The 22,318-nt window shown below is 41.3% G+C and overlaps 1 protein-coding gene across 3 annotated transcripts in view; it reads left to right on the forward strand.

Moving 5' to 3' along the window:
- The first annotated feature begins 18,960 nt into the window (after window positions 1-18,960).
- Window positions 18,961-22,318, forward strand: part of CTTNBP2 (cortactin binding protein 2) — a 76,726-nt gene continuing 73,368 nt past the window's right edge. For 2 of the 3 annotated variants that reach the window (XM_032442906.2, XM_015853526.3), the window contains exon 1: window positions 19,542-19,621. In XM_032442906.2, the coding sequence (XP_032298797.2) occupies window positions 19,553-19,621 (69 nt within the window). In that variant the 5' untranslated portion in view covers window positions 19,542-19,552. Of the gene's footprint in view, window positions 19,113-19,541; window positions 19,622-22,318 lie in introns of those variants that run through there. The other variant, XM_085528026.1, reaches the window with a different exon arrangement.

Consider the following 22,318-nt stretch of genomic DNA (forward strand, 5'->3'; position numbering starts at 1 on the left):
GGGCCACCACCTTGGGGTGCTCTGCAGCTCCCAGGCAGGCTCTGGAAAAAGCATCTGGCAGCTGAGAGGACACAGAGGGCAGCGGGAGAGCAGGAGAGGGGGCACCAGAGAAAAGGGCACTGGGGGGATAAAGTGCATGCCTCTGGCGTACCAAAATGCCCTGCCCTCCTCTGAACACAATAAACAGCTTTGTGCACGGTCCTTCGAGCCCTATGTATAATTAGTGCTGGGGTATTTTATCTCATTAAAATAATTTTATTTGGGGAGAGAGGAAAATCCACGAGCATTACTGCATCTAAAATTCACTTGCATGAACAAAACCTCCAGTATTGCTGTACATGTGATTTCACTTAACTCTGTTTTATGTAATCCCGCTTGTTTCAGAAGGCATTTTATGCTGTCATATCTGAGGCCAGAGTGGACCCCTCGCAACAGACTTTGAGTGTTGTGATATTGAGGGATCTTTCATCCTGTGGGATCAAATTTTTACTGGGAAATCAGTGACTGTAGATCTCATACACATTTCAGATGTTGTTCATAATTGTCCACAAACAGCCTCTGTGGAAATGGAAGTCTTAAGTCACCATCCAAAAAATCTCCAATATTTGCTCTTTTCACCACTCGGATCCATCAGAAGTACAGTTCCACTTGCAAAGAGAATTGTCCTCTGCAGAGGATTATTTATCTGTTTTACTTGGTTAAGTGTATTCCCTTCACAAATAATGCATTACCTTTAGTCTTTAGTCTAGTGTGTAAGTCAGTAATCCATAGTTCTGACAGTTTATCTTTTTAATTTCCCAATCCACATTATATGACGTTTGACCAAGATTACCTATTTTACCAAAATTACCCATTTACCAAGATTACCTATATTTCACTGTGTGTTATGATTTTATCAGAATCTTAACTAAGGGGCCCCAAAATCATACGTTTACCTCTGACACATTCAGTTTGAGGCATTCATCAGCAAACACAGTGTGAATTGTACATCTTTATAAGGGAAACATTTATTTATGTATTTATTTATTTATTTGTTTATTTTGCTGTAACAACATTGTCCCCTGTTAAATCAAGAAGTCTGCACAGAGAGAAGTGAGTTGTGTAACTCCATCATTCAGTTAATACTGCATCCTGCCATTCTTTATTCTTCATCCTTAATGGTGTGCTGCAGGGTGATGGCCATTCTTCTGCCAGTAAATGTCTTCTGTGATGCTCAGATGTTGTTGAAATGCAGGGAACATCTAAAATCATTGCAGCCAGCTGTAATGAAGTGAAGTCCATTACGAACACTGCTCTTGCACCACACTCCTCGCTGGAGCACATGCATTTATTAGACCCCCTAGGCGCTGCCTGACATTGTGAGGACATAGTGACTGAAATAATGAGTAGCCACTGAGCAGTAACATGTCATTTTACAGCAGGAAACCTTTGTATGGTAGGCATGGTGCCATGCAAAGATTGATTAGAACCAGATGGTAAAAAATGCATCGCAACTGGCCCCCTGATGAGCTCTTTGGAGTGATTATTAAAACTGTAGTGTTCCTCCTCAAGGATATGCATGTTCCCAAGGGCACTTTCTGGTGTGGTCAAAATATCAGATGCTGGCGTTGGGATGGAAATAATTGCAGTTGACCACACTGCTGAATAAATTCAATTATATCTGTAGTGCACTGTACAGTCGTCACATGCGCACCAAACTCTAGCCAAAAAAGAGCCCTTACAGTCCATTTTCTAGTCTGGAATTCAGAAAACCTGCCTTCAGTTCCCATCTCCACCATATGTTGTCTGTGCACTGCAGTATCTGTGGGTAAAAGACCAATGCAGTTGTTGTACTAGCAAAATTCCCAACAACCTACACAGTGAAAGATTTTAATATTTGATCTTCATGTTCATCACCTGGTAAATAAGGAAGATCTTTATTTCTTGTAGCAAATATGTCTATTGTTTCTTTATTTGGACTATAGTCCCTTTGGACAAAAGCTATCTTGTTTTAGCTCTGTAAAATTAACATCATTAACAACCTGTATTCTCCCCAAAGCAAAATAAAGCAACATGTGACAGCCCGAACATCAGTACCACAGCTTGCTAAAAGTCAAGCCCGCTCACCAGTGGGTAGGAAAATATGGCTAAAAATTTGTCTGAGGCTTACGCAGTCCAGCTGTGGCAGGGATGTGGTCCTGCCCCGTGGTTAGCCTTGCAGTGCTTTTCCCACAGCTTCATGTCTGGCACTGCTCTGGGTGCCCAGAAAGAATAAAGATGTATTCCTGCAGTTTGCTGGGAACTCAGAGCCGCTCAGCTGCCCCAAGTGCATAGAACAATTAGGTCATTCTCTAAAACCACTCTCATAAAAGGCTGATCACTGCGGCACAGCTGATATTTTGTAAAGTAGCCATTCTCAATTGAGCTGGATTAATGTGGTTAAGAATATTAAACTTACTCTTAGATAATATCTGGTACAAAGGCCCTCAGTCTTAGCAAAGATCTCTCTGGATTTCAGTGATATAAATAATACTTAAATAATTACTGTGGGAATTAACTGATATTTAGCAATTTCAGTTTTATTACAGAACTTGCCCTTTGAAAGGCTAAGATGAAGTGATAGGTTCTATAGGAACACGCAATGCTTCTGGAAACCAAACTGTAATTAATGGTAACCGCGAGATCTATTGAGACAAAAACGTGATGAAATCTCATAGCCAGTTAACACAAAGGAAAGGATTCGCAGCATTAGCACATTTTAAAAGCTTTTGTTAGTTTGTTCTACATGCTCAGCAGAAGTTTCAGATACGTATGGAAAGCACACTTTTTTGGTCCAGAAGTGCCAAATTTTAAATTATATCTGTAGTTTTCAGCGAGACAATCCATTCCACTGGTGAGAGCTTTTATTCCTACAGTCTAGTAATGTCGTCCTCCAGTGTGATAGATTTTGTCTTACACCACAGTGCAAAGTGAATAATTTTCCATTACAAGTAGGACTGCATTCTCACTTCAATAGGAAAAAAAAAGCTTAATTTTCATCCCACCAGCATTTAATTCACTTGGAGTCTATTTTTCATTCTAGCTGGTTGAGTAATTCATGCCCATCTGTTTCTCTGTGAGTCAAGCAATCATTTTTATTTTTGAAATGTGTTCTTTTTGGTATATTGCAATAAATCTTAGAATAATATTTTGCCGACCAGTTGGCTATAATTTCCACTTGTTACAGAAGACATTTAGAAAAGGAGCGCTAAAGAGTTGCCTTAACACCCAAGAGACACAGTTCACCGTAAGTGCAAAAATTTCCTTTGGTCACAGCTAAAATGAAAGCAATTATTGTCAGCAGTACAGGATTTATGCTGTGCATTCACAGTCAAAGGCAAACTCTAGTTTCTAAATGCAAACCATTTAAAATAATCTCTCAGCTCTAGAAGAATGCATAAGAACAAGGAACAGAACAAACATAGCCTAACTGCACATGGTAGCTTTCTCTTCAGGTCATGAATAGACAGCAAAGAAAAATACTAAAAACAAACCAAAAAAGTGAAAATAAGGAGAAGCTACACAGCTACGGAGAAGCTAAATATGAGAAACTCAAGACATTGCAGAGCATCTTTATTACTGTATATTATACCATGTTGACCCAGCTTGTCCTACTTCTTGCCCACATCGATGGGATGTCTTTTTTCTGACCTTAGAAGCACTTCTTAGTTCAGGCTGAAGCAAAGTGCTCTTCACCTCACTCCTTCCCTGCAAAGCAATGGGGGGTTCAGGGAGACCAGAAGATCATTTTCTCTCTCTCTTATTCAAGGCAAAGAAGGAGAGCATTGTGCATAAGAGACACAGCGTCTCTGAGGGCTGCTCCTGGAACAAGCAGGGTACCCAGCGCACTCTGCTCACACTGATAACCAAAGGTACAGCCTCACCTTTGGTTTCTTCTCTCCTGTGGCACTTAGGTTTCTCTTTTCAAATGTACAGAAAAATCAGTTGCTTTGATGAAACACTTCAAATAATATCACATGCTGGTGAATAGCTTTCTTGGCAGCAGGCTACCACTTCATTGTTATTCCATAAATACAAAAACCATGAAGGGGGTCTGCTCTCAGCCCTTGCATTCATTCAGGAATAGGCTATTGACTCCTTAGATTTGTGTTTTCTACTGCAGGGCTCCTGGAGAAGAGCCAAAAATCATTCCTGAGCCACTTCAAACATACTCATTTTGTCTGTTTTGAGGCATTTTCACTTTATTTTCCAGCCTATGACATGAAGCTGACATTATTAAATCCTTTGTTTTTCCTTCTAGTTGAATAGCAGCCAGCTCCCCATATTATTTTTGGTATTCCTTGACCCGTTTCAGCCTCTGTGGCAGAGATCTCAGGTATAACAAGTGTCTAGGCCGAAATCTAGAGGTTGACTAAAGAGGAGAGACCTTACTGGTACTTCTGAAGTAAAGGCAGAAAGAATTCAGCACTGTCTGTTCAGCCTCACCTAGCTGCTCAATCAGCAGACATGTACTGACTGGCCAGCCAGCATGAACAATTTATGAGCCAAAAGCAAAAAGAAAAGAATATCCTGGAATCTTAAGAAAGATTGGTTAGGGGAGAGCTGTGTTAATCCCAGCAGGCTGTGGGACTCCTGCTGTGTGAGAAGAGGGCAGGGAGGTCTGGGAGGAGGCTATGTGTAGCATAGGGGAAGCTAGGACAGCAGGTATCACAATGGTGGCCAAGGAACACAAAGCTGAACTGAGTGTATTGTGGTCAGAGCATGTGAAGGGATATCGTTTGCACACCCAAAATAAATATGTTTTCACCAGTCCTACTGACCATAAGTTGACTGATTTTGCACAGCTTCCTCACCAGGACTTCAGATGGAAAAAAGGCTCTGGAGAGAATTTGGGTCATTGAGCTTGTTATGTAGGCTTTCTTGATGTTAAGCAGGCAAGATCAAGAAAGCCATCCATATCAACTTCAGGAGCAGACCCAGACACCCTTCACAGAATCGCAGAACAGCTGAAGTTGGCAAGGACATCTGGGTTCACCTCATCCAACCCCTGCAGCTGCAGTGACACCCAGAGCAGGGTGCCCAGGACCATGTCCAGGTGGCTTCTGACAACCTCCAAGGAGAATCCACAGCCTCTGGGCAATCTGTTCCAGCACTCTGTCACCCACACTGCACTGAAGTGCTGCCTGATATTCAGATGAAGTCTCCTGTGTTCCAGTTTGCGCCCATTGTCTCTTGTCCCATCAATGGGTACCTATTTATAGGTATTCACTCTGAGCAGCTCGTGTCCTAGTGGACTATGAAAATTCCTGCTTGGGTTCTTCAGCCAAAATGGAAAGCAGCATAGAACAATTAGAGAGAATTATATTCCTGCTGTGTTGTACTGGTGGGCAGATAAGCTACTACATTATGAACATGTCATTTCATAGATTAAAAAATTAAACAATAGGTGGACATCTATTCCTTAGAGTTTAAGATCATTAAGCAAATTTACTTGGAAGCATTCCTAGATGTGTGCAATGATTCTTACTGGATTTAATAATACCACCAGGATGATGTGGCAGCCAGCTTCTTTCCGGAGATGGGCTTCATGCTGTGTAATCTGAAATCAAGTCATGCTACCACTTGCCATTGCTGTTTTGTTTTTCTCTTCCCACGTTGAAATATTTCTCTCTCAACATTGTACATATATGTTATCTTAACGCTGAGAAGTGTCCATGTTATCTGCCTTTCAGCGAGTACCCCTTATTCACCAACAATTCACTTGACAAGAAAATAGATCAATAAAACAGCAAAGAAGTTTATAAGAAGAGTGGCTCTTGCTGACTTCCTGTTACTTGACAATGGTCATCAGTCAAATATATAAGTATGACTTATATACCAGGAATAAAAAGAGAGCTAAGTGTACAGACTGTCTTTGTTAGAGATCCCTGTTTGCCTTGGAAGAGAACTCAGGCTATAATGACATAATCACACTTTATCTACAAAATGACAATATTCTATGCACTCTCTTAGCAATTTTCTAATATTATTGTTACATTAAATGAGGTACTATAATGGGTGCTTTTTTTTCTCTCTATTTGTACTCACTTCATGTTTTGCCAGAGCTTGGCTGAGATCCAACGTTTTTTCACAGTGAAGTGAGAGCAGAGCAGATGAATCTTCAACCACTTGCTCAAAACATCCGTGAACCTCTGAGGGATTACCACTGACCACCTACAAAGCTCCAGCCACATGCGTGCTGCGTGTGAGCTGGTTTGACTCACTTTGAAAAGACCCGACTCTCATTAGATTTGGCACAGAGATAAGTAGAAAGGGGAGGAAAGAATGAGATGAAAAAAGAACTATGTCTCTATCTCATATACCAGTCTATGTGCTAACAAGGCTGTTTGCACAGCAAGTGATGACACTCCTTACATTGATTCTGAGGTCTTATTTTGTATTTGAATGTGTAATTTATTAGAAGATGGTGAAGATTAGAGTCCTTCAACATATCAAAAGACTTCATTTGAGTTGAAATGAGTGGTGTCTGTCTATCATTAATTCTTGATTTTCTAGTATGCCATTACATAAGAAGTCAAGGTATTTGCAATGGAAATTTAAGTAGAAAATATCTAGGTGATCTCCCAAGCAAGTTTGGTCCAGTACAATGTCTTTCTCCAGCCTCTCTAAAACAATTCCTACATAACAGATCTGTGAACAGATGCAACTGTGTTGTATCACCATAGAATCATAGAATGGTTTGGGTTGGAAGGAACCTTTAGGGTCATCTAGTTCCAACCACTTGCTATAGGCAGGGAGACCTCTCACTAGACCAGATTGCACAGAACCTCATCCAGCCTGGCCTTGAATGCTTCCAGGGAGTGGCCTGGATTTCTTTTCCTCCTTTTCTTTCTCAGAGTAAGCACTTTCTAAGCTTAGATCAGATATATTTTCTTTTTCAAATATATGGCTTCACCTCTAGTCAGCCTGTCTGTCTCCCGTTATGCTGTCCTGATTAAACTTCCTCTGCAGCGGTTTGTTGAAAATCTGTCTTGTTTGTGTTATAAACCTTTTTGACATTGTTCTGCTCAGATTTGAGAAATCTGTCTTCAGTAGCAATCATTACTTTCAGTCAAGGGAGAGTTAATATAGCCACAGCCATAATCACAGAAATTCACAAACCACATGTTTTTGTCTCCATATAAAATACAGGACTTTGCCCATTGCCTCTTGTGACAGGGAAGTATGGGAGGCTGGGAAGTTCTGAGCTCAAAGTAAAGCCTATTGTTTTACACAGGCATATACAAGAGAACTGCAGAAACTTCTCCAAATGATCACATGTGGTTTGCAATATCTGCTTTGTGACAGCGGAGCTAGAACAAATATAGAAAGGTGAGTGCAGTTCCAACGTGAAAACTTTTATCTCGTTTAGTTTCATGCATTGTGGAGCAATGTGAACACTGGTATGGCATTTTAAGTGGCAGGATTCCTTGCTGCCTTATCAGCAGTGGCATTAGTAGCTTTTCTCCTTCTCTGTTGCACTCACAGACTTTGTGCCTCTCTTCAGTTGTTAGCATTTTGAATTTTGCCACGAGATCATTCTGTTTCTATAGTGATCTTGGCACCAATAGCACAGGCTCCTTTCCTATCCGTCATGGTTTACTTACGTCAATGAACGCATTATTTTCAACTGCGTTTCTTTCATTCCTGCATCATGTAGGTCATTATATTTATATGCAGCCAGTGCGACCAACGAGTTTCTAAAACTGCCAGAATATTTAGAACAGTCTGACAAACTGTACTATGCTCCTGCTTATTCATGCACCATTATGTTGGGAAAACAGAGCATAAGTAAACACTAATTAGGAAAATAGGTAGAAACAAACAAACAAAACAAAGCGCACAACTGCAATACAGCACTCAGAAATGAAAATATAAAGATACACAAGTTAGAAGGTCAGAATGAGCTATTTTTACAGAATCAGAAGTGTTTCATCCTAAAAGCTAAACAGTGGCTTAGTAAGAACAATACAGAAGTCTCAGCCTACAGAAAAATCCATTACTGTTTCTCCTGTGTGGTTGAGAGTCTGCCTATTATTCACCATGACGCGCTTGTAGCGCTGGACAGATCTTGTGTACTGATCTATCTTTTAAGAAGGCAGCTGTAAATCAGATAAATGAGCTTTTCTAATTCTGTGTCCCAAGAACACTTCACAATTGCCTACACCAATCTGTCTTTTTAGCTTTCAGTAACTACTATAATGATTTTTTGTTCTCTTGGATTATGAGTGCGTATGATGAAGGAGGCCTCTGTTTCCAAACAAGAAAGTAATTCAAGAATTTGTCACTGAATAGGAAAGCTTGCAGATAAAGCCAAAACTTTCCCTAGAAATGATCTATTGTTCTTCTTGTACATATAACCAAAAATACATTAATGTAGCTTAGCTATTACTGAAAATGAAGATGGCTGCTGTTTAAACAGTTCATTTAAATATGCTTGAATTTCTCTGATCTTAAATTGTGTTTTCCATAGAAGTATCAGAATTTTAGATTTTACTGAGATAATCTTTTGCAATGAAAATGAAAACAAATTAGCAAATGTTTCCAGTTAAATTGAAGAGAACTAGAAATGTATGAGGCTTTGTATAGAGGATGGGTAGATATGAAGGTAAATAATCGTTATTGATCACTGAACACTACTTTTCAGTAGTGGGGGAAAAAAAGTCTCACATGAATGAGTTTGCAAGGATAAAAATTGAGCTACAGGCACTGAATATCAGATCTGTATCATTTCAGTTAATAGGAATCTGTGAAATCAACCTGAAATCCCAGAGAACGTTATTTGATATTGAACCTAAGTTCATTTCTAGCCCTACCACAAATGCTGCCAACAGTTTTATTAAAAGAACATCCACCAGACTGAAGCATTTACCAAAACCTCTTCCCAGATCAGCATCTCTGACAGGAAGAGGTTTCTTCCAGCATTTTAAGGCTAGGAACCAGTGATAATTTGCATTTCTGTTTTTTGAGAACAAGTGATTCTTGGAACAAGTGATGTTTTTCCTTTTTGTAATATTGATAGTTAAACTCTGCAAGAATGGCCTTTTTTTGATAAATAGTAGGATAACCTTCAGCAAAAGTACTAGCAAAAATGATCTGGAGGGGACAACTGGATCAAGCTCTTCTTACTCAGCACTGTAGATCACTAACTTGGAGGGATTTTTTGTTTTGTTTTGTGTTTTAATGTCACTGAAAAATATGAAAAATATGATGCTGGGTTTAACTTAACTGTAAGTTGGAGCCAGCTCCACAACTGACTTACATTGGTACCATTTCATTCTCCTGGCTGTTTGTTTTATACAACAGCCAAGAATGCTTTCTCCCACAAATATGAAATCTACTGTGTTACCTCTGACAAAGTTCAAGGATACAGAAGAAGGTGAAATTGCTCTGCACTTGGAGCTACTGCTTGTGTTCAGACTCTTTAAACTCTTTATCCACAAAGCGGGAATGAGTTTTCAGAACCTTTAAAAGCTCTGATAATAGCCCTGCTGCAGTCTTTTCTCCAAAATAACCATTTTCATGAGTATAAGTTCCTAACCTAAGGCAATTTCTTGCACTCCAAGCTTACAAGTCAAGGTAGCACCGAGGTCTAATTGTGTATATGAGCCTGAGAGAATTCATTGCTGAAGACAACTGGGTTAAGCATAGCAATATCACAGATAGACGCAGATAGACAAACAGAAATGAGTTGAAGGTTTTGGTTAGAGTCTGTAAATAAATACAGTGCTGGATCCAGGAAAATTTTTGATGAAAGGAGCATAAAACAAATCTTAGCTATTAATAGAAAAAAATTTTAAAAATATACTATAGTAAATGAATAAATCTTGACATAAAGCCCAGAGTTCACAGTGTCAAATGACCATGAGTTCTGCAGGATGATTCAAGGAAGTACAGATACTCCCCAAAATACAAGAAAAAAAGGGAATGTTGATACATAGTTCATTTCTGCATTTATTTAATGCTTTTAGGTCAGACTAGTAAGAGAAAATGCGAATGATGATCAAACAAATATCAGGAGTAGATTAGGAGGATTTTAAAACAAGATATGAGTCACACCTATTTGTAGGATGTTGTACGGGTCCTGTCAGATAAACAAACTGTATTGGTCAGTCTACTACAGAAATGCATCCTGAGCCATCCTGAAATTTGTGATTGCCATCATGCAATACATCCTGGTTTCTCAGAACAAGACCATGGCAGCAAATCCACTTGTTTTGAAAGTACTACCAAAAGAAAATATTTGCTAGCTAGTAGAAATTTATTCCATGTAATGAATGTTTGAGCAACATGGTCTTACCGACATCACTGCAAAACTACTAGATTTTAGTTTTCTATTTCAATAAGACTAATTGAATTCCTGCCTTTCTCTGCCTGTAGCACACCTTTGTGAAAGGGAAGGGAGATGGGTTCTGAATTTTTCTGATTCTACAATTTTTTATCCCTATCTGATCATTTTTCTCTCTAGCATACTCTGTGGGAACCTGAAGCTCCACCCATCTGAAAAAAATGTTTCAGTTCCTGAAGCATCTCATGACGGATTATCAGACATCAGTACTCATTAAAAATGTTTTGTTCCATACATGTATCCAATGTAAGGCAGCTCAGGGAACAGAAGAGAGGAGTGTTACTTCTATCATCTGCCTCATCTACAGGCAGGCCAAGTCAAAGTGCTTCTTCTTCACCTCTGTTGTACTGCATACTCCCTCTGTACAAATGTTAAGGTATTTAAGGCATAGGAGAAGCATGATCCCTTTCTGTAATTTATAGAAGTATAATTATTTCTCTAATCTTTTCATTACTCAGTTCATGCACTGAGACAGTAATGTATTTGTTTGGTGTTGGTTACATTTCGTCATTGTCACTTCACAGGACTTTTCAGTACTCTGCTCATTTGGTTTTTGCCTTTGGTAATTGTCCACTTTAGCGGGAATGTCATTTTTCTTTGTACTGACTGGAGTCTCTTCTTGGCTGCCCGCTGCATTTCAGGGAGTATAACCTGTCTCATATAATGGATTAACATCCCTATAAGCCCGAAAGGGACCTTGTATCCACTCTGTTATGCCAGTGATGATTAGCCAGTAGGCATTGTTAGTGAAGGTAGAGCAGCCATGGTTAACTCTCCCAGCAAAATGAGTCTATTATGTGTCCAGTGTCATGAATGACATGAAAAGGCTCATCTCGAGGGACATGCTAAGCCTTGTCACTTGCACAATATTTATTTTGTTGAGTGTTCATTTCCACTTCTGTTCTAACTTGTGTTGCTCATAAATATTTTTATTTTAGAGCTGTCATATTCATATTCAAAAGCTTTCTCTTTTTTTCTCAGCTATGGAACTACTCAAAATAAAGTGCTAGTAAGGTTCACTTTGGAACTAAGAACTATACTCAGGGAAACAAATGAAGCAATATTATATTCCAGTTCAGAACCTTTCAATGGCTTACCATAACCATATTGTTGCTCCAGTTCCCTAGCTGCAATTACAAAACACGAGCATGATAAAAAGCAAATATTAGTCTTGGCACAGTCAGACACCTTTGAACAATTTGTCAGGTTCTGAATTTTCTGCAGATTAATAATGCTTTTCCATCCGAATGCAAAACAACTTGTCCTGTGACGTATCTAATTGCATATTTCAGGATCTTCCATAGAAAGGACCCCTGACAATAATTAATACCTAATGCTATAAACACCATTGCTTCGGGTGTTGCCTAGCAACCAGCATCCCGTAGGCTTTCGAAGAGGCTTCAAATAGAGGCAAGAGAGGGATCACTTTGGGCTGCCAGTGTGAGAGGCAGCTTTGGACTAGGCTGCTCTGTTCTGGCTGCTTCCAGAGTGAAATAAGTCTCTCCTTAGAGGCTGCATGCCTGAAAAACCTTTTCAATGGCTAAACAGATGCCAAATGCCACATGTGGTGCTTTTTTCATACTTTGAGATACCTTTCAACTCTTGTTATCTTCCAGTAACAAAGTCTTGTTTCCAAAGGAAGTGTTTGCATGGGTTCATTTCTACCTCTAATTGGAATAAGTTTGCCCTCCCTGACATTGCTGTTTTTTTTACAGTAAACTTTTTCTTTTCCTTTGGACAAACTATACACTGAATTCAAAGGAGCAGTTTGGCTGTGAGGTGTTTTTATACAAATTCCACTGTATCTCAGTGGTACGTGCAGTTCAGAGTAGAACAAATCTCACTGAAATGCAGTCTTTCCCAGCTGTGAAAGCATTCCTTTTTGATATTGCCATTTTTTTTTAAGTACTAGTTCTCTTCCAATGCAATCTCTTTATCTTGGCACAGGGAGATCTAAATCGCAGTTTATTCGATGTCTATATTTATTCAGAGGGCCACTTTAGTAAGAGCAAACTAGTATTCCAAGGTTTCCTTTCTCATTTACAGCCTTTGAACAGTTCTGTGGTCCTTAGCAAATCATTCTGCTTTTCTTCATCTTTGTTTTTCCATCAGAATGATGGCTCAGAACTTCAGACTCTAAGACACTGTGATGCTTTAATAGCAGCTACTGTGTTATCTGACAGTCCATAAGGAAAAGCCACCAGTACCAGAAGTATCAGAATATATTTTTATTTTTAACACAAATAATACTTATTTAGTAAAAAACAACCAACACATTTAGCACTGTTGAATAGGAGAGATATAACAAAAAATAATCTTATTTTAAAATAATTCTTTTATTTAAGAATCTGTGCCATATGTTTTCTAGCTGATGAGGAATCCAGCGATGTCTTTCTTTGAACTGTAATTGATTTAAACCAGTAAAAATCAAATATTATGCAAATATTTCTCATTTCAAATCCATACACTTTCCATTTCTTAATACATTTGTCTTGCAGATTATTCAGTGCTTTGAGATATTTTTTTAGTGTCATTATACATATATGGATTTATTGCTGCAGCAGACCTACAGGGCTTTGGTTTGTATTCATGCCCAGTCTTGACAACTCAGAGGAAGTTTTCAAGGCACAGAAGGCAGGAAAGCCACCAGCATCCATGGGAAGTTGACAAAATAAACATGATAACATGATTTACTTGTTGGTTTCTTTGTTGTGTTGGTTTTGGTGGTTTTCGTTTTGTTTTGTTTTTGTGGTGGTCTGTTTTCAAAACATTTAGTTCATATTCATCTTTACAATTGCACTCCTATTGAATTCTCAGTAAGGCACCCAACTAACACATTGAGAACCAAAGTCCCAGGCAACTTAAGTGACAAACATCCCAGTCTTGACAGATGAGTAAAATTCTAATGCAGTCTTACACAGAACCAGAACTGAAACAGTACAGCAGAAGTAGAATCTGGAATCTCCTACTTAAAGATTTCAATGCAGTTGTACATTGGAAGATGCTGGGGCTTACCAGGAAAGACTAGATAGACAGTGTTATCTCTCTCCTGCTCACTGCTTTTCCTCTTCCTTTCTCATTTATATGTAAATAAGAAAATTCTACACACATACTGAATGCCGCATCAATTATAATTTCACCACTTGTGATTTTGTGATGAAAGTCTGTCTTACTTGATTTTTTTTTTCTGATTAAAACATTCAACAGCACTTCTGTTAGCCATAAATTTGAATCACGGATTATACATGAGCTGCCTGTCTTTATTTCAGGTCACTATGAGTCTTGGCAATAACATCATATTAGTTCAGTTTATAGAACTCACACACTCTCAGATCTCTGTCTTTTGACAGAATCATTTTTCAACCTTAAGAGTCTAAATACAGAGTTACACTGAAAAGGTTGAATTGCATCCATAAGTGCATTACTTTCCTACAGGCAAGAAATTTTGTTCCTTTATTCTGGCAAACGCTTGTTTTCCAGGAGGGAGTTAACTCCTCAGCACAGTGGTTTCTGTTCTATGTCAGCAGCACAGGAGCTAATTCTCCTGGGCTGTTGTTCTACAGTGTCAGTGGTGGAGCTTACAACCTACTGAAGCAGTTTTGTTTCATTAGCAAGGGAATTTCTCCCTAGCGGAGTATTTTAATACAAACAACATTTCATTACCAAGTCCCTGTATAGACATTTCATCCAAGTGCTAAGGTAGTTACCACCTTACCGGGACTGATCCTTCTTGGCAATGAATTGATTAACCTCCCTCATTATTTGCTGTCCACAATTACAGAGTAAAGCTCCTCTTGAAGCTGTTTCACTCAGTGATTGCCCACATACAGTACTGCACTTGCACAGTGAGCTCAGAGCTGTAGAGCTCTGGCAGAAAGGGCAGCCTCCACTGTGTGCAAAATCATTTCAATTCCAGACGAGTTTCTTCTAAGATACAGTGGTCCATCTTGGCAGTGGTACAGCTTCATCCCTACAGGGGAGCATTTAGTGATTCAATTTTGCTCATAGGATGCTGGCAGCACTGGAAAATTTCAAAATTAACCTTTTGCATAATGAAAAGGGAGAAATGTCAAAACAGTAGGGAGGGCGATCAACGCATTCTTCAAAAAAAATGTATTTTAAAGAAGAGATATTCTACAATAAGGTGATCTAACCATTATGTAATATATTATAATATATATATAATTTTACAGCATTGTGATCTGCGGGTTAAGAGTTAAATTCCAAAATGAGGTAGTGTACTTCCTAGCACTGCAGATCACTGCATAAATCCTGCCAGTGAAGAAACAAACTCTTCCAAGTCTGGCAGTTGCAGCTTGAATTCCCCTGCCTGTTGCCACTACAGCCAATGTGATCACAGCAGCATGCATTTTTCCTATGTCCAGAAAAAATGTGTTTTCGGCCTGGAAGTGCTGATGCCTGTAAAAGCACATTAGTCATCATGCCTGCTCAGGGAAACTGGTTATGAAAAGTCTTGATTCCTGCACCTTTATTTCTTCAGTTAGCAATCTCCTGCAGATCATGCAGAGACTGGTACCCAGTCTCCATGAGAAAATGAGTGAAAGTGAGAAGTACCACAGGGATTTTCATTTTTCTGAACAATTTCATGCATTTTTAGTCTGATACTTTTAACTCTCCTATAACGTTCCAGTACTTTAAATGCTGTACTCACTTTTTAGTCTTAATAGCAAATGTGGGTAACTCATTTCCAACAGTGAGACAGCTGCAAAGCTAACAAATACCCGACTATTTCAGACTTGAAATGTATCAATAGAATAAAAGCTTATAGATTGCAGCTTCAGGGAGATCAGTGTGTGATCTCTTCTTTTTGCATAGCACAGACTGCAAAACCTACTCTAAAATAAATGTTGTTTCACAGACTGTGTCCATTTTTAGTTCCCAGATTCCATTCTGGGCTCAAATTCCTAAAAGTCAGGCGTACTAAACACTCAAATTTTGGATTCCAGCTGAATCTTGCTTTCCATGTGTTAAAATGAGGTCTCATTCAGAATTCTCCTTATTAGGGTAAACTTCTTTAAGTGTCACCTGTCATTTTTAGGCATCCTCAAGATGTTACACTATTGCAGAATGATGTCAGTCAAAGTCAAACCTTACCAACAGCAGTTTTCCTATGTAAAAGATACCTTAGAATCTTGTAGCTTGGTCCCTCGGTATGATGTGAAGTTTACAGTAGACACTAATACTTCAGTTTCTGTTTTAAATATTAAAATATTAGTCATAAACATTCAAATATCCTTTCCTGAGATGTCAGCAATGTTGACACATGGAACACCATTTTGATAGAGCTTTTTCCATTTTCGTCCACTTGTGCCTTCCTAAGCAGATTACAGCCAGTTTTCAACATTCCAGTCATGTGAATCACTTCACTAACTTACAGTAATATGCAGCACTGTTGAATTTATGTTCATAAATCAACAATTCCAATAGTTTTTTATTTATTGTCTGTGCTCTTTGTGCGTAGCCAATTAGAGCTCCTCTTTTGTTGATGCTTACTGGAGATTCTACTTCATTCACAACAGTTTGATTTTTATCTCTTTTTCACCTTCCCTTCTGATGTTAGTTTAGCCAACGTGCATTCTAGAATACTGATTCTCCTACTGAATTTCATCCAGACAAATAGAGTGCCATCTTCCAGAGGAAGTAAAACAAGATTCACAAAACCCAAGGAAATAGTTCAGCTATCAGCGTTCTGCAATGCTTGCAGGTCTCCAGGACCAAAGCTCCCTAAAGTGGTGTTCAGACCAGTATCTGAATGGTGCTATTTAGCTCAGTTTGAGTGTGACTCACAAATGCCTTGAGTTGGCACTAGGCTGACCTTTGTAAAGATGCTGATAATACAGTTATTATTGAGGTATTCAGGGGATCAACTTTTCCTGCTTGCTTTAAATATAGGTACAAGTTTATTTTTTTTAGGAGTGTGTGAATAAAATGCCATTTTATTTTGCTGTTGTTGCTGTCGTTACGTGAGTATGGTTAATAGTTTTGCGGTAATGCCTCGATATACTGTATGATTTAGATCCATAGCAGTTTGCTTCCCTGCCAATGTACAGCCAAGGCATGCATTTTCTATCACAGCAGATACGTGCTAATGGAGGGAATGAGCAGTGTTCAGCACAGCAGCTGCATCCTGTGAGCTGTGGACTTCCCACCTTTGTGTGCCAGCTCTCTAATCATAGGAGAGGAACACATGTAAAGCACAGCTGTAACGCCTGCTCCTAGGCTTGGCCTATCCTTTCTGTCACTCAACACCAGCAAAAGTGGAGCAGAAGAAAAACTAAACTACTTCCAGTTTGCCAGCCATAAACTAGTAGTAAAATAATGAACAGCTTTCTCTGAGCAAAGCAACTCCTTTATCTTACTGCAATGGTGAAATTATCTGTAAAAGTACTCAGTTTCTCCTGCTAGCGAGGCTCAGGTTTGGCCTTGCATTAAGGAGATGCATAGCACACCTTGCATAGCACAGGCAGAGAAATGACAGTGCACTAGGGGAGCAGTAATAGCCAAGCTGTCCCTCTCTCTGAATTCATGTGTTATGTGTGCAGATGCTCTATTTCTGAAGGTGTAGAGCAAGTAGCATAAACAGAGAAACCAGAAAAGAGGTAATACCTTATCAGTGATGCAGCACTAACAATCAAAGAATAAACATTTCCTACTTGAGAGCTGGTCACAAGTCCAAAGGGGTTCTTTGTGAAGCAAAATCTCAAATACTTTTGGGCCTTACTACTACCAGTGATACAGAAACCGCTGCTACATAGTATGAGAATTTACTCCCAGTAGTAACTGGTAATATCCAATACAGATTTCAGTACTCTGCTGCCACCAGTAAGTCTTGTTGCTGTTATTAGGAGAAAATGTTAAGAAACACAGGCATCCAGTAGAGGCTCATACAGTTACAAAAATCAATATTTTCAAAATGTTGTGATGATTAATTCAGTGATGTAAAGGAGAAATCTCAATCTTTCCCCTTCAAAAGCCTGACTGACATCTTTCTGAGCACAACAGTAGGTCAATTTCCAGCACTTGGATGATGTACTGGATATTAGTTGTGTGGGGGCGGGCTAGAAGCTGAAGTGTTGCTGGTCCATCTATCCTATTAATTTTTGTTGGCTGAGATCTGAGCAGTCCACCCATTTTCTCTCAGAAATCACTTCTAAATTTATCTTCAGATGAAGAAAGAGAGATCAGTTTTCATGCTTGAGGTGGCAAAGTATGATTAACCTAATATTCATTGTAATTTTGATAAATGTACACTGTGTAATTGATAAAATATCAGCTAAACCAGAGTTTATGATCTCAGCAAGGCAAGAGATAAATGGTGCAGACTTTGCTACGTCACTGCTGTGGTGCAGATGGAGTTGAAAAACAAAACTTACACAGAATGTTCTGTGAATATTTTGTACCAGCTCCGATAGAAAAACACTTTGGTAACTGTGATGGTGAGCAGATGATTCCAATGCAAGTAAAACAATATGGAAATATGGACATTGGTAATGGTAGACAAGATTCAATAAGGGAAAACATCTTCTCAAACCAGTTAAAAAACTACAATGCTTTAAAGCACTTTGGAGAAAAGTAAGATGACACCTGTAACTTTTCAATGAGTTTCTCAATGGAAAAGAACCACATACTGTTAGAATTGTATATAAATAATAATGATGGTACTTTGCTCTCAATAAAGTGAGCAAGAGACATTATGTCGTAAAACCAATTAAATGGTATTAGAGTTCTGGGAACTGAGAAAAATAAGGCTTGGGCTCTGACTTCAACAGAGTTTCTGCTTCAGCAGTGGAAGGGATATGAGCACTCACTACAGTCATAAAAAATGTAAAACTTGAGTAGGAGGGGAGCTAGATGATTTTTAAGGAAAAAAAATCAAGCCTCAACCTAGGATACATCTGTTTGACTGGAGTTTTTGTGCTCTGTAATGAACCCCTGAAGGCTGAATTCTGCTCTGTTCAGACTATGTTTATATTACTGTTGTTTATTCCCCTAATGGCTAATTGGTTCCTGTTCTGGGTGTGCAGAGGGGAAAGTTCATGTATGTTCTCACTCATATCCTTAGGTAAAGCATGCTTAGAAGAACATTTGCTGTCTATGATCAAGGGAAGGCATTGGTCCATTTTTGCCTGGCTGTAGTGCCAAGGGAATTTAGTACAAACCTAGAAGTGAGGGAGCCCTGTTAGAGGAGACCAGCAAGGCTCAGTGTGTTTATTTGTGTTCTTTGTGGAAGTTACATGTGGCTGCAGAACAAACAGGTCCCAGATTTTGCTTGTCATTGATTATGTTGGTTCTGGAAGAGAGCGCATTCAGGTTGATCTATAGCTTACCAAATAGGTAAGGCCTTGAGGCAGGCGGTGCAGCACCGAAGTGTTCTCTGATGGGCAGACCGCCTGTGTGGTAGTGGTTTCCTCTGGAGAGTTTAAAACCAGTTTTAAGCTAGGACGTCGTGGTCTGGAATGGCAAACGGCAACTTCAGACCACGCTGAGCTTTAGGGCTGTACGGGGAGGCTTTAATCTGGCCCCCTGTGGTCGGCCTGCATGAAAATATACCCTTACAGGCTAGAAGCCACTTTGGCATGTAAACATGTCAGTAAACAAGGAGCTGCGACAGCAGCGTCCTCCCCGGTCCTCCACAAGGAGGTGACAGGAGAGGTGCTCCTTCTGACACACCCCTGTCAGCACCCCCAGAGAGAGGCACCTTTCCTTCCAAGGCTTCACTGGGCAGGTGAGCCGAGCCTCCCACCGCACAAGCTCTTTCTTCTCTATCCTCTCTCTCCATTCTCCCACTCCCGAACCTCAGAGGCGGGCAGGGAGCAGAGCGGTGCCTGCGTGGGGCCCGTGCCGCGCCGTGCCAGGGGCACTCCCCTCAGCCACCATGGCGGGCGGGCGGCCCGCGGCGGGGTCCCGCTCCCCCGGCTCCGCCTGGCTGCGGGCCGCCTGATGGCGGGGGGCGGAGGGGAGGAGGGGAAACCCGACCGCCCGGTGGCCCAACGCCTGGACTCGTTCGCCTCGGCCGGCAGCGCGGCGTTGGCGCGGCGCAGGAGGGGTTAAGCTCCGAGCCGCCGGTGGGCCCGGTGCCGGCGGGGAGGGGGTTAAGCGCCGGGCGGCGGCGGCTGCCACTCGGCTCCGCGCCGAGCTCCGCGCCGGAGCCGTTACAGCGGGAAGATGGCGACGGAGGGAGCGAGCGGCGAGCCGGGCTCCGGCGCCCAGGAAGACTCGGCGGCTACGGCAGCGGTAACCGGGCCGGGGGATCGGACCCAACCGGGCGAGGAGGGCTGCGGTGGGGATGGGACGGAACGGAACGGTGCCCGGAGACCTGCCTCCCCCGCTCCGTCCCTCCGCCCTCCTTCTCCCCCGGGGCGGGACGGGGCTCGGCTGCGGCGGGGAGCTCTGTCCCGCCCCGGGGGAGAAGAGGGGCGAGCGCGGGGGTCCCTTCTTTCCCCGTCCGCCTTCCTCGGGGGCTGCCCCATTGTTCCTTCCCGCTGCCCGCCCGGCTGAGGGACTCGGGGCGGGGAGGTGCAGGCTGGGCAGCGCGGCGGGGCTGCTCCGATGCCTTCCCCAGAGCGGAGGTGCTGACAGCGCCCGGAGCCCGCAGGTCGGCGCGGGGGAAGCGCTCATCTGAATCCTCGCTCACAGGAGCTCGCTGTCTCCTTTCCCCCTTTTCTCTCTTGTTCCTCCCCGTGTGGATGAGGGGCGCCGGGGCAGCGCCCCTTTCCCTCCCGTCCCCGGGCTGCGAGGGGCCCTGAGAGGCTGGGCTGCGCCGAGGGGCCGTCAGGCTCCCTGCTCCCGAGCAGCCGGCTGTGTGAGGCGGTGTGTGAGGTGGGCACGGTGCGACGATACGGCCCAATGTAGGCTGACTCCCTCTGCCCACCTCTGCCGTCCTTTCTCTGTCTAGTCGCCTATTCCGTGGTGGGAGAGCAGGGCTTCGCCCCTCGGTTCTCCCCTACCCGCAGCGCCCGGGTCCCGGTGGGCAGCGCAGCGCTGTCCGGTCCGGAGGGGCTCGGGGTCGTCAGGGGCAGCTGTGCGAGAGCCGGGGCGGTCCGAGATCAGCCCCTGAGCGCCTCAACGTGTAACGAAATGCCGAGTTTAGGGTGCTAAAAACGTTGAGGTACGGCTCTGAGGTTGGATCATTGCTGAAGGGAGTAACGCCAGAAGGAAGGATGGCACCGGCTTGTGTGGGACTGAAGATGCTGATGGCTTATTTATTTATTTATTCTCTTTCAAGCAGGCACAAATCTTACCTGAAACCGTGTTCTGACTGCTCAGTTAATGCACACGAGGAAGGTTAACTTCTGCCCTGTTGTAGAAACTGAGTTACTTAAATAAGAAAATAAAAATATATTTTAAAAAAAAAAAAAAAGAGGGAAGGTAAAGCTCACAAAGTGAATAACATTGCTCTTCTGAAACAATGGCAGAACTGTAACATGAAAGACTATTAAGGTAACAGTTCATAAAAGCAAAATATTAAATTCTCTAAGCCATGGATTTGAGTAAAAAATATTTACGCTGAATTCTCCAGTATTTCATATTATTATTGCCTTTATTATTTATTTTTTTTCTGAGTTTTGAAGAACTCAGAAGAATAGCTCACAATGAGGCAGTGCTCCAATACTGCCCTGCTGGGCAGTGCTGCATCTGCTGGTCGTGCAGTTTGGTGCTCGTTGTCATTTAGGAGTGATAGTTCTACACCACATTGCTTTTAAAATATTCTTCTAAAACTGCAGATACTGGCAAGTAACCTGTGTGTTGCTCTGTAATTCAAGTAGTAGCTTAAGCAGCAATAAAAGATTTTTAAAGGGACTTTTAGTTTGCATTCAGTCCTTTAGTATTTCTTTTCTTGACAGGACGAGGGGAAATGGCCTCAAGTTGCACCAGGGCAAGTTTAGGTTGGATAGTAGGAAGAACTTCTTCACAGAGAGGGTAGTTAGGTACTGGCATAGGCTCCCCAGGGAGGTGGTTGAATCGCCATCCCTGGATGTGTTTAAGAGCAGTTTGGATGTGGTGCTCAGGAATATGATTTAGTTTAGGGTTTTTAGAGTTAGCGTTCTGGTTAGGCTGCGGTTGGACTTGATGATCTTCAAGGTCTTTTCCAACCTGGGTAATTCTGATTCTTCTTGTATTTCCTTGGTATTATAGACATTCAGTTGTCAATTTCCTTCTAGTTTTTGTATGCAAAAGTAACACCTCTGTGCAATGGAAAGATTATACAAAGTATCTGTAGTGATACACCGATGTTCCTGTTGAAGAGTTAGTATGAATCTCTTATTTTCTGTCTTTATATTTAAGATATAGAATTATGAATGGAAATCATCTTGCTTGTTCAGGTGACAGTATTGTAAGTCATGGACAACTCTGCACAGTTTTAGGCTGAGTTCTCAGAATGCTGATTATATAAACGATGCAATGAAACATTCTAAGATCAGTGTTTTTAATAGTAATTATTAATATGCAAATTATACAGTGTAAGCAGTAAACATATAGTAGGGTGTTCTCATACTGAATGCTGTTACTCCCGTATCTTAGTACACTAGCAGGTACGATATCAGTAGCATCACTGGGAAATAGAAAACAAAACTACTTGATTATTTTTTTTGCTGTTCTTAGAACCGTCATAGAAATGGATCAAATATGGAAAATGTGAAATCTTTTTTAATTTCCTCCCCTAGAGAAAATGACAGGAAAACCCAGACTGTTCTGTAGTGTTATGTCCAGGAGTAAGGCTGATAGCCTTATCTTTCTGAGTTCCCACTTACCTCTCACAGAATATTGCTACTTTTGTTGTGGTAAGAATGACAAGGGAAAATGGCATGGGAATGGCCTTGTCACAGAATCACAGAATCACAGAATCACACAATTATCAAGGTTGGAAAAGACCTAGAAGATCATCTAGTCCAACCATTACCAATACTTCCCAGCTAAATCATATTCATC

This window comes from Coturnix japonica, chromosome 1 (genome assembly GCF_054131305.1).
Source record: "Coturnix japonica strain WE chromosome 1, WE-NBRP24, whole genome shotgun sequence".
NCBI classification, from domain to species: Eukaryota; Metazoa; Chordata; class Aves; order Galliformes; family Phasianidae; genus Coturnix; species Coturnix japonica.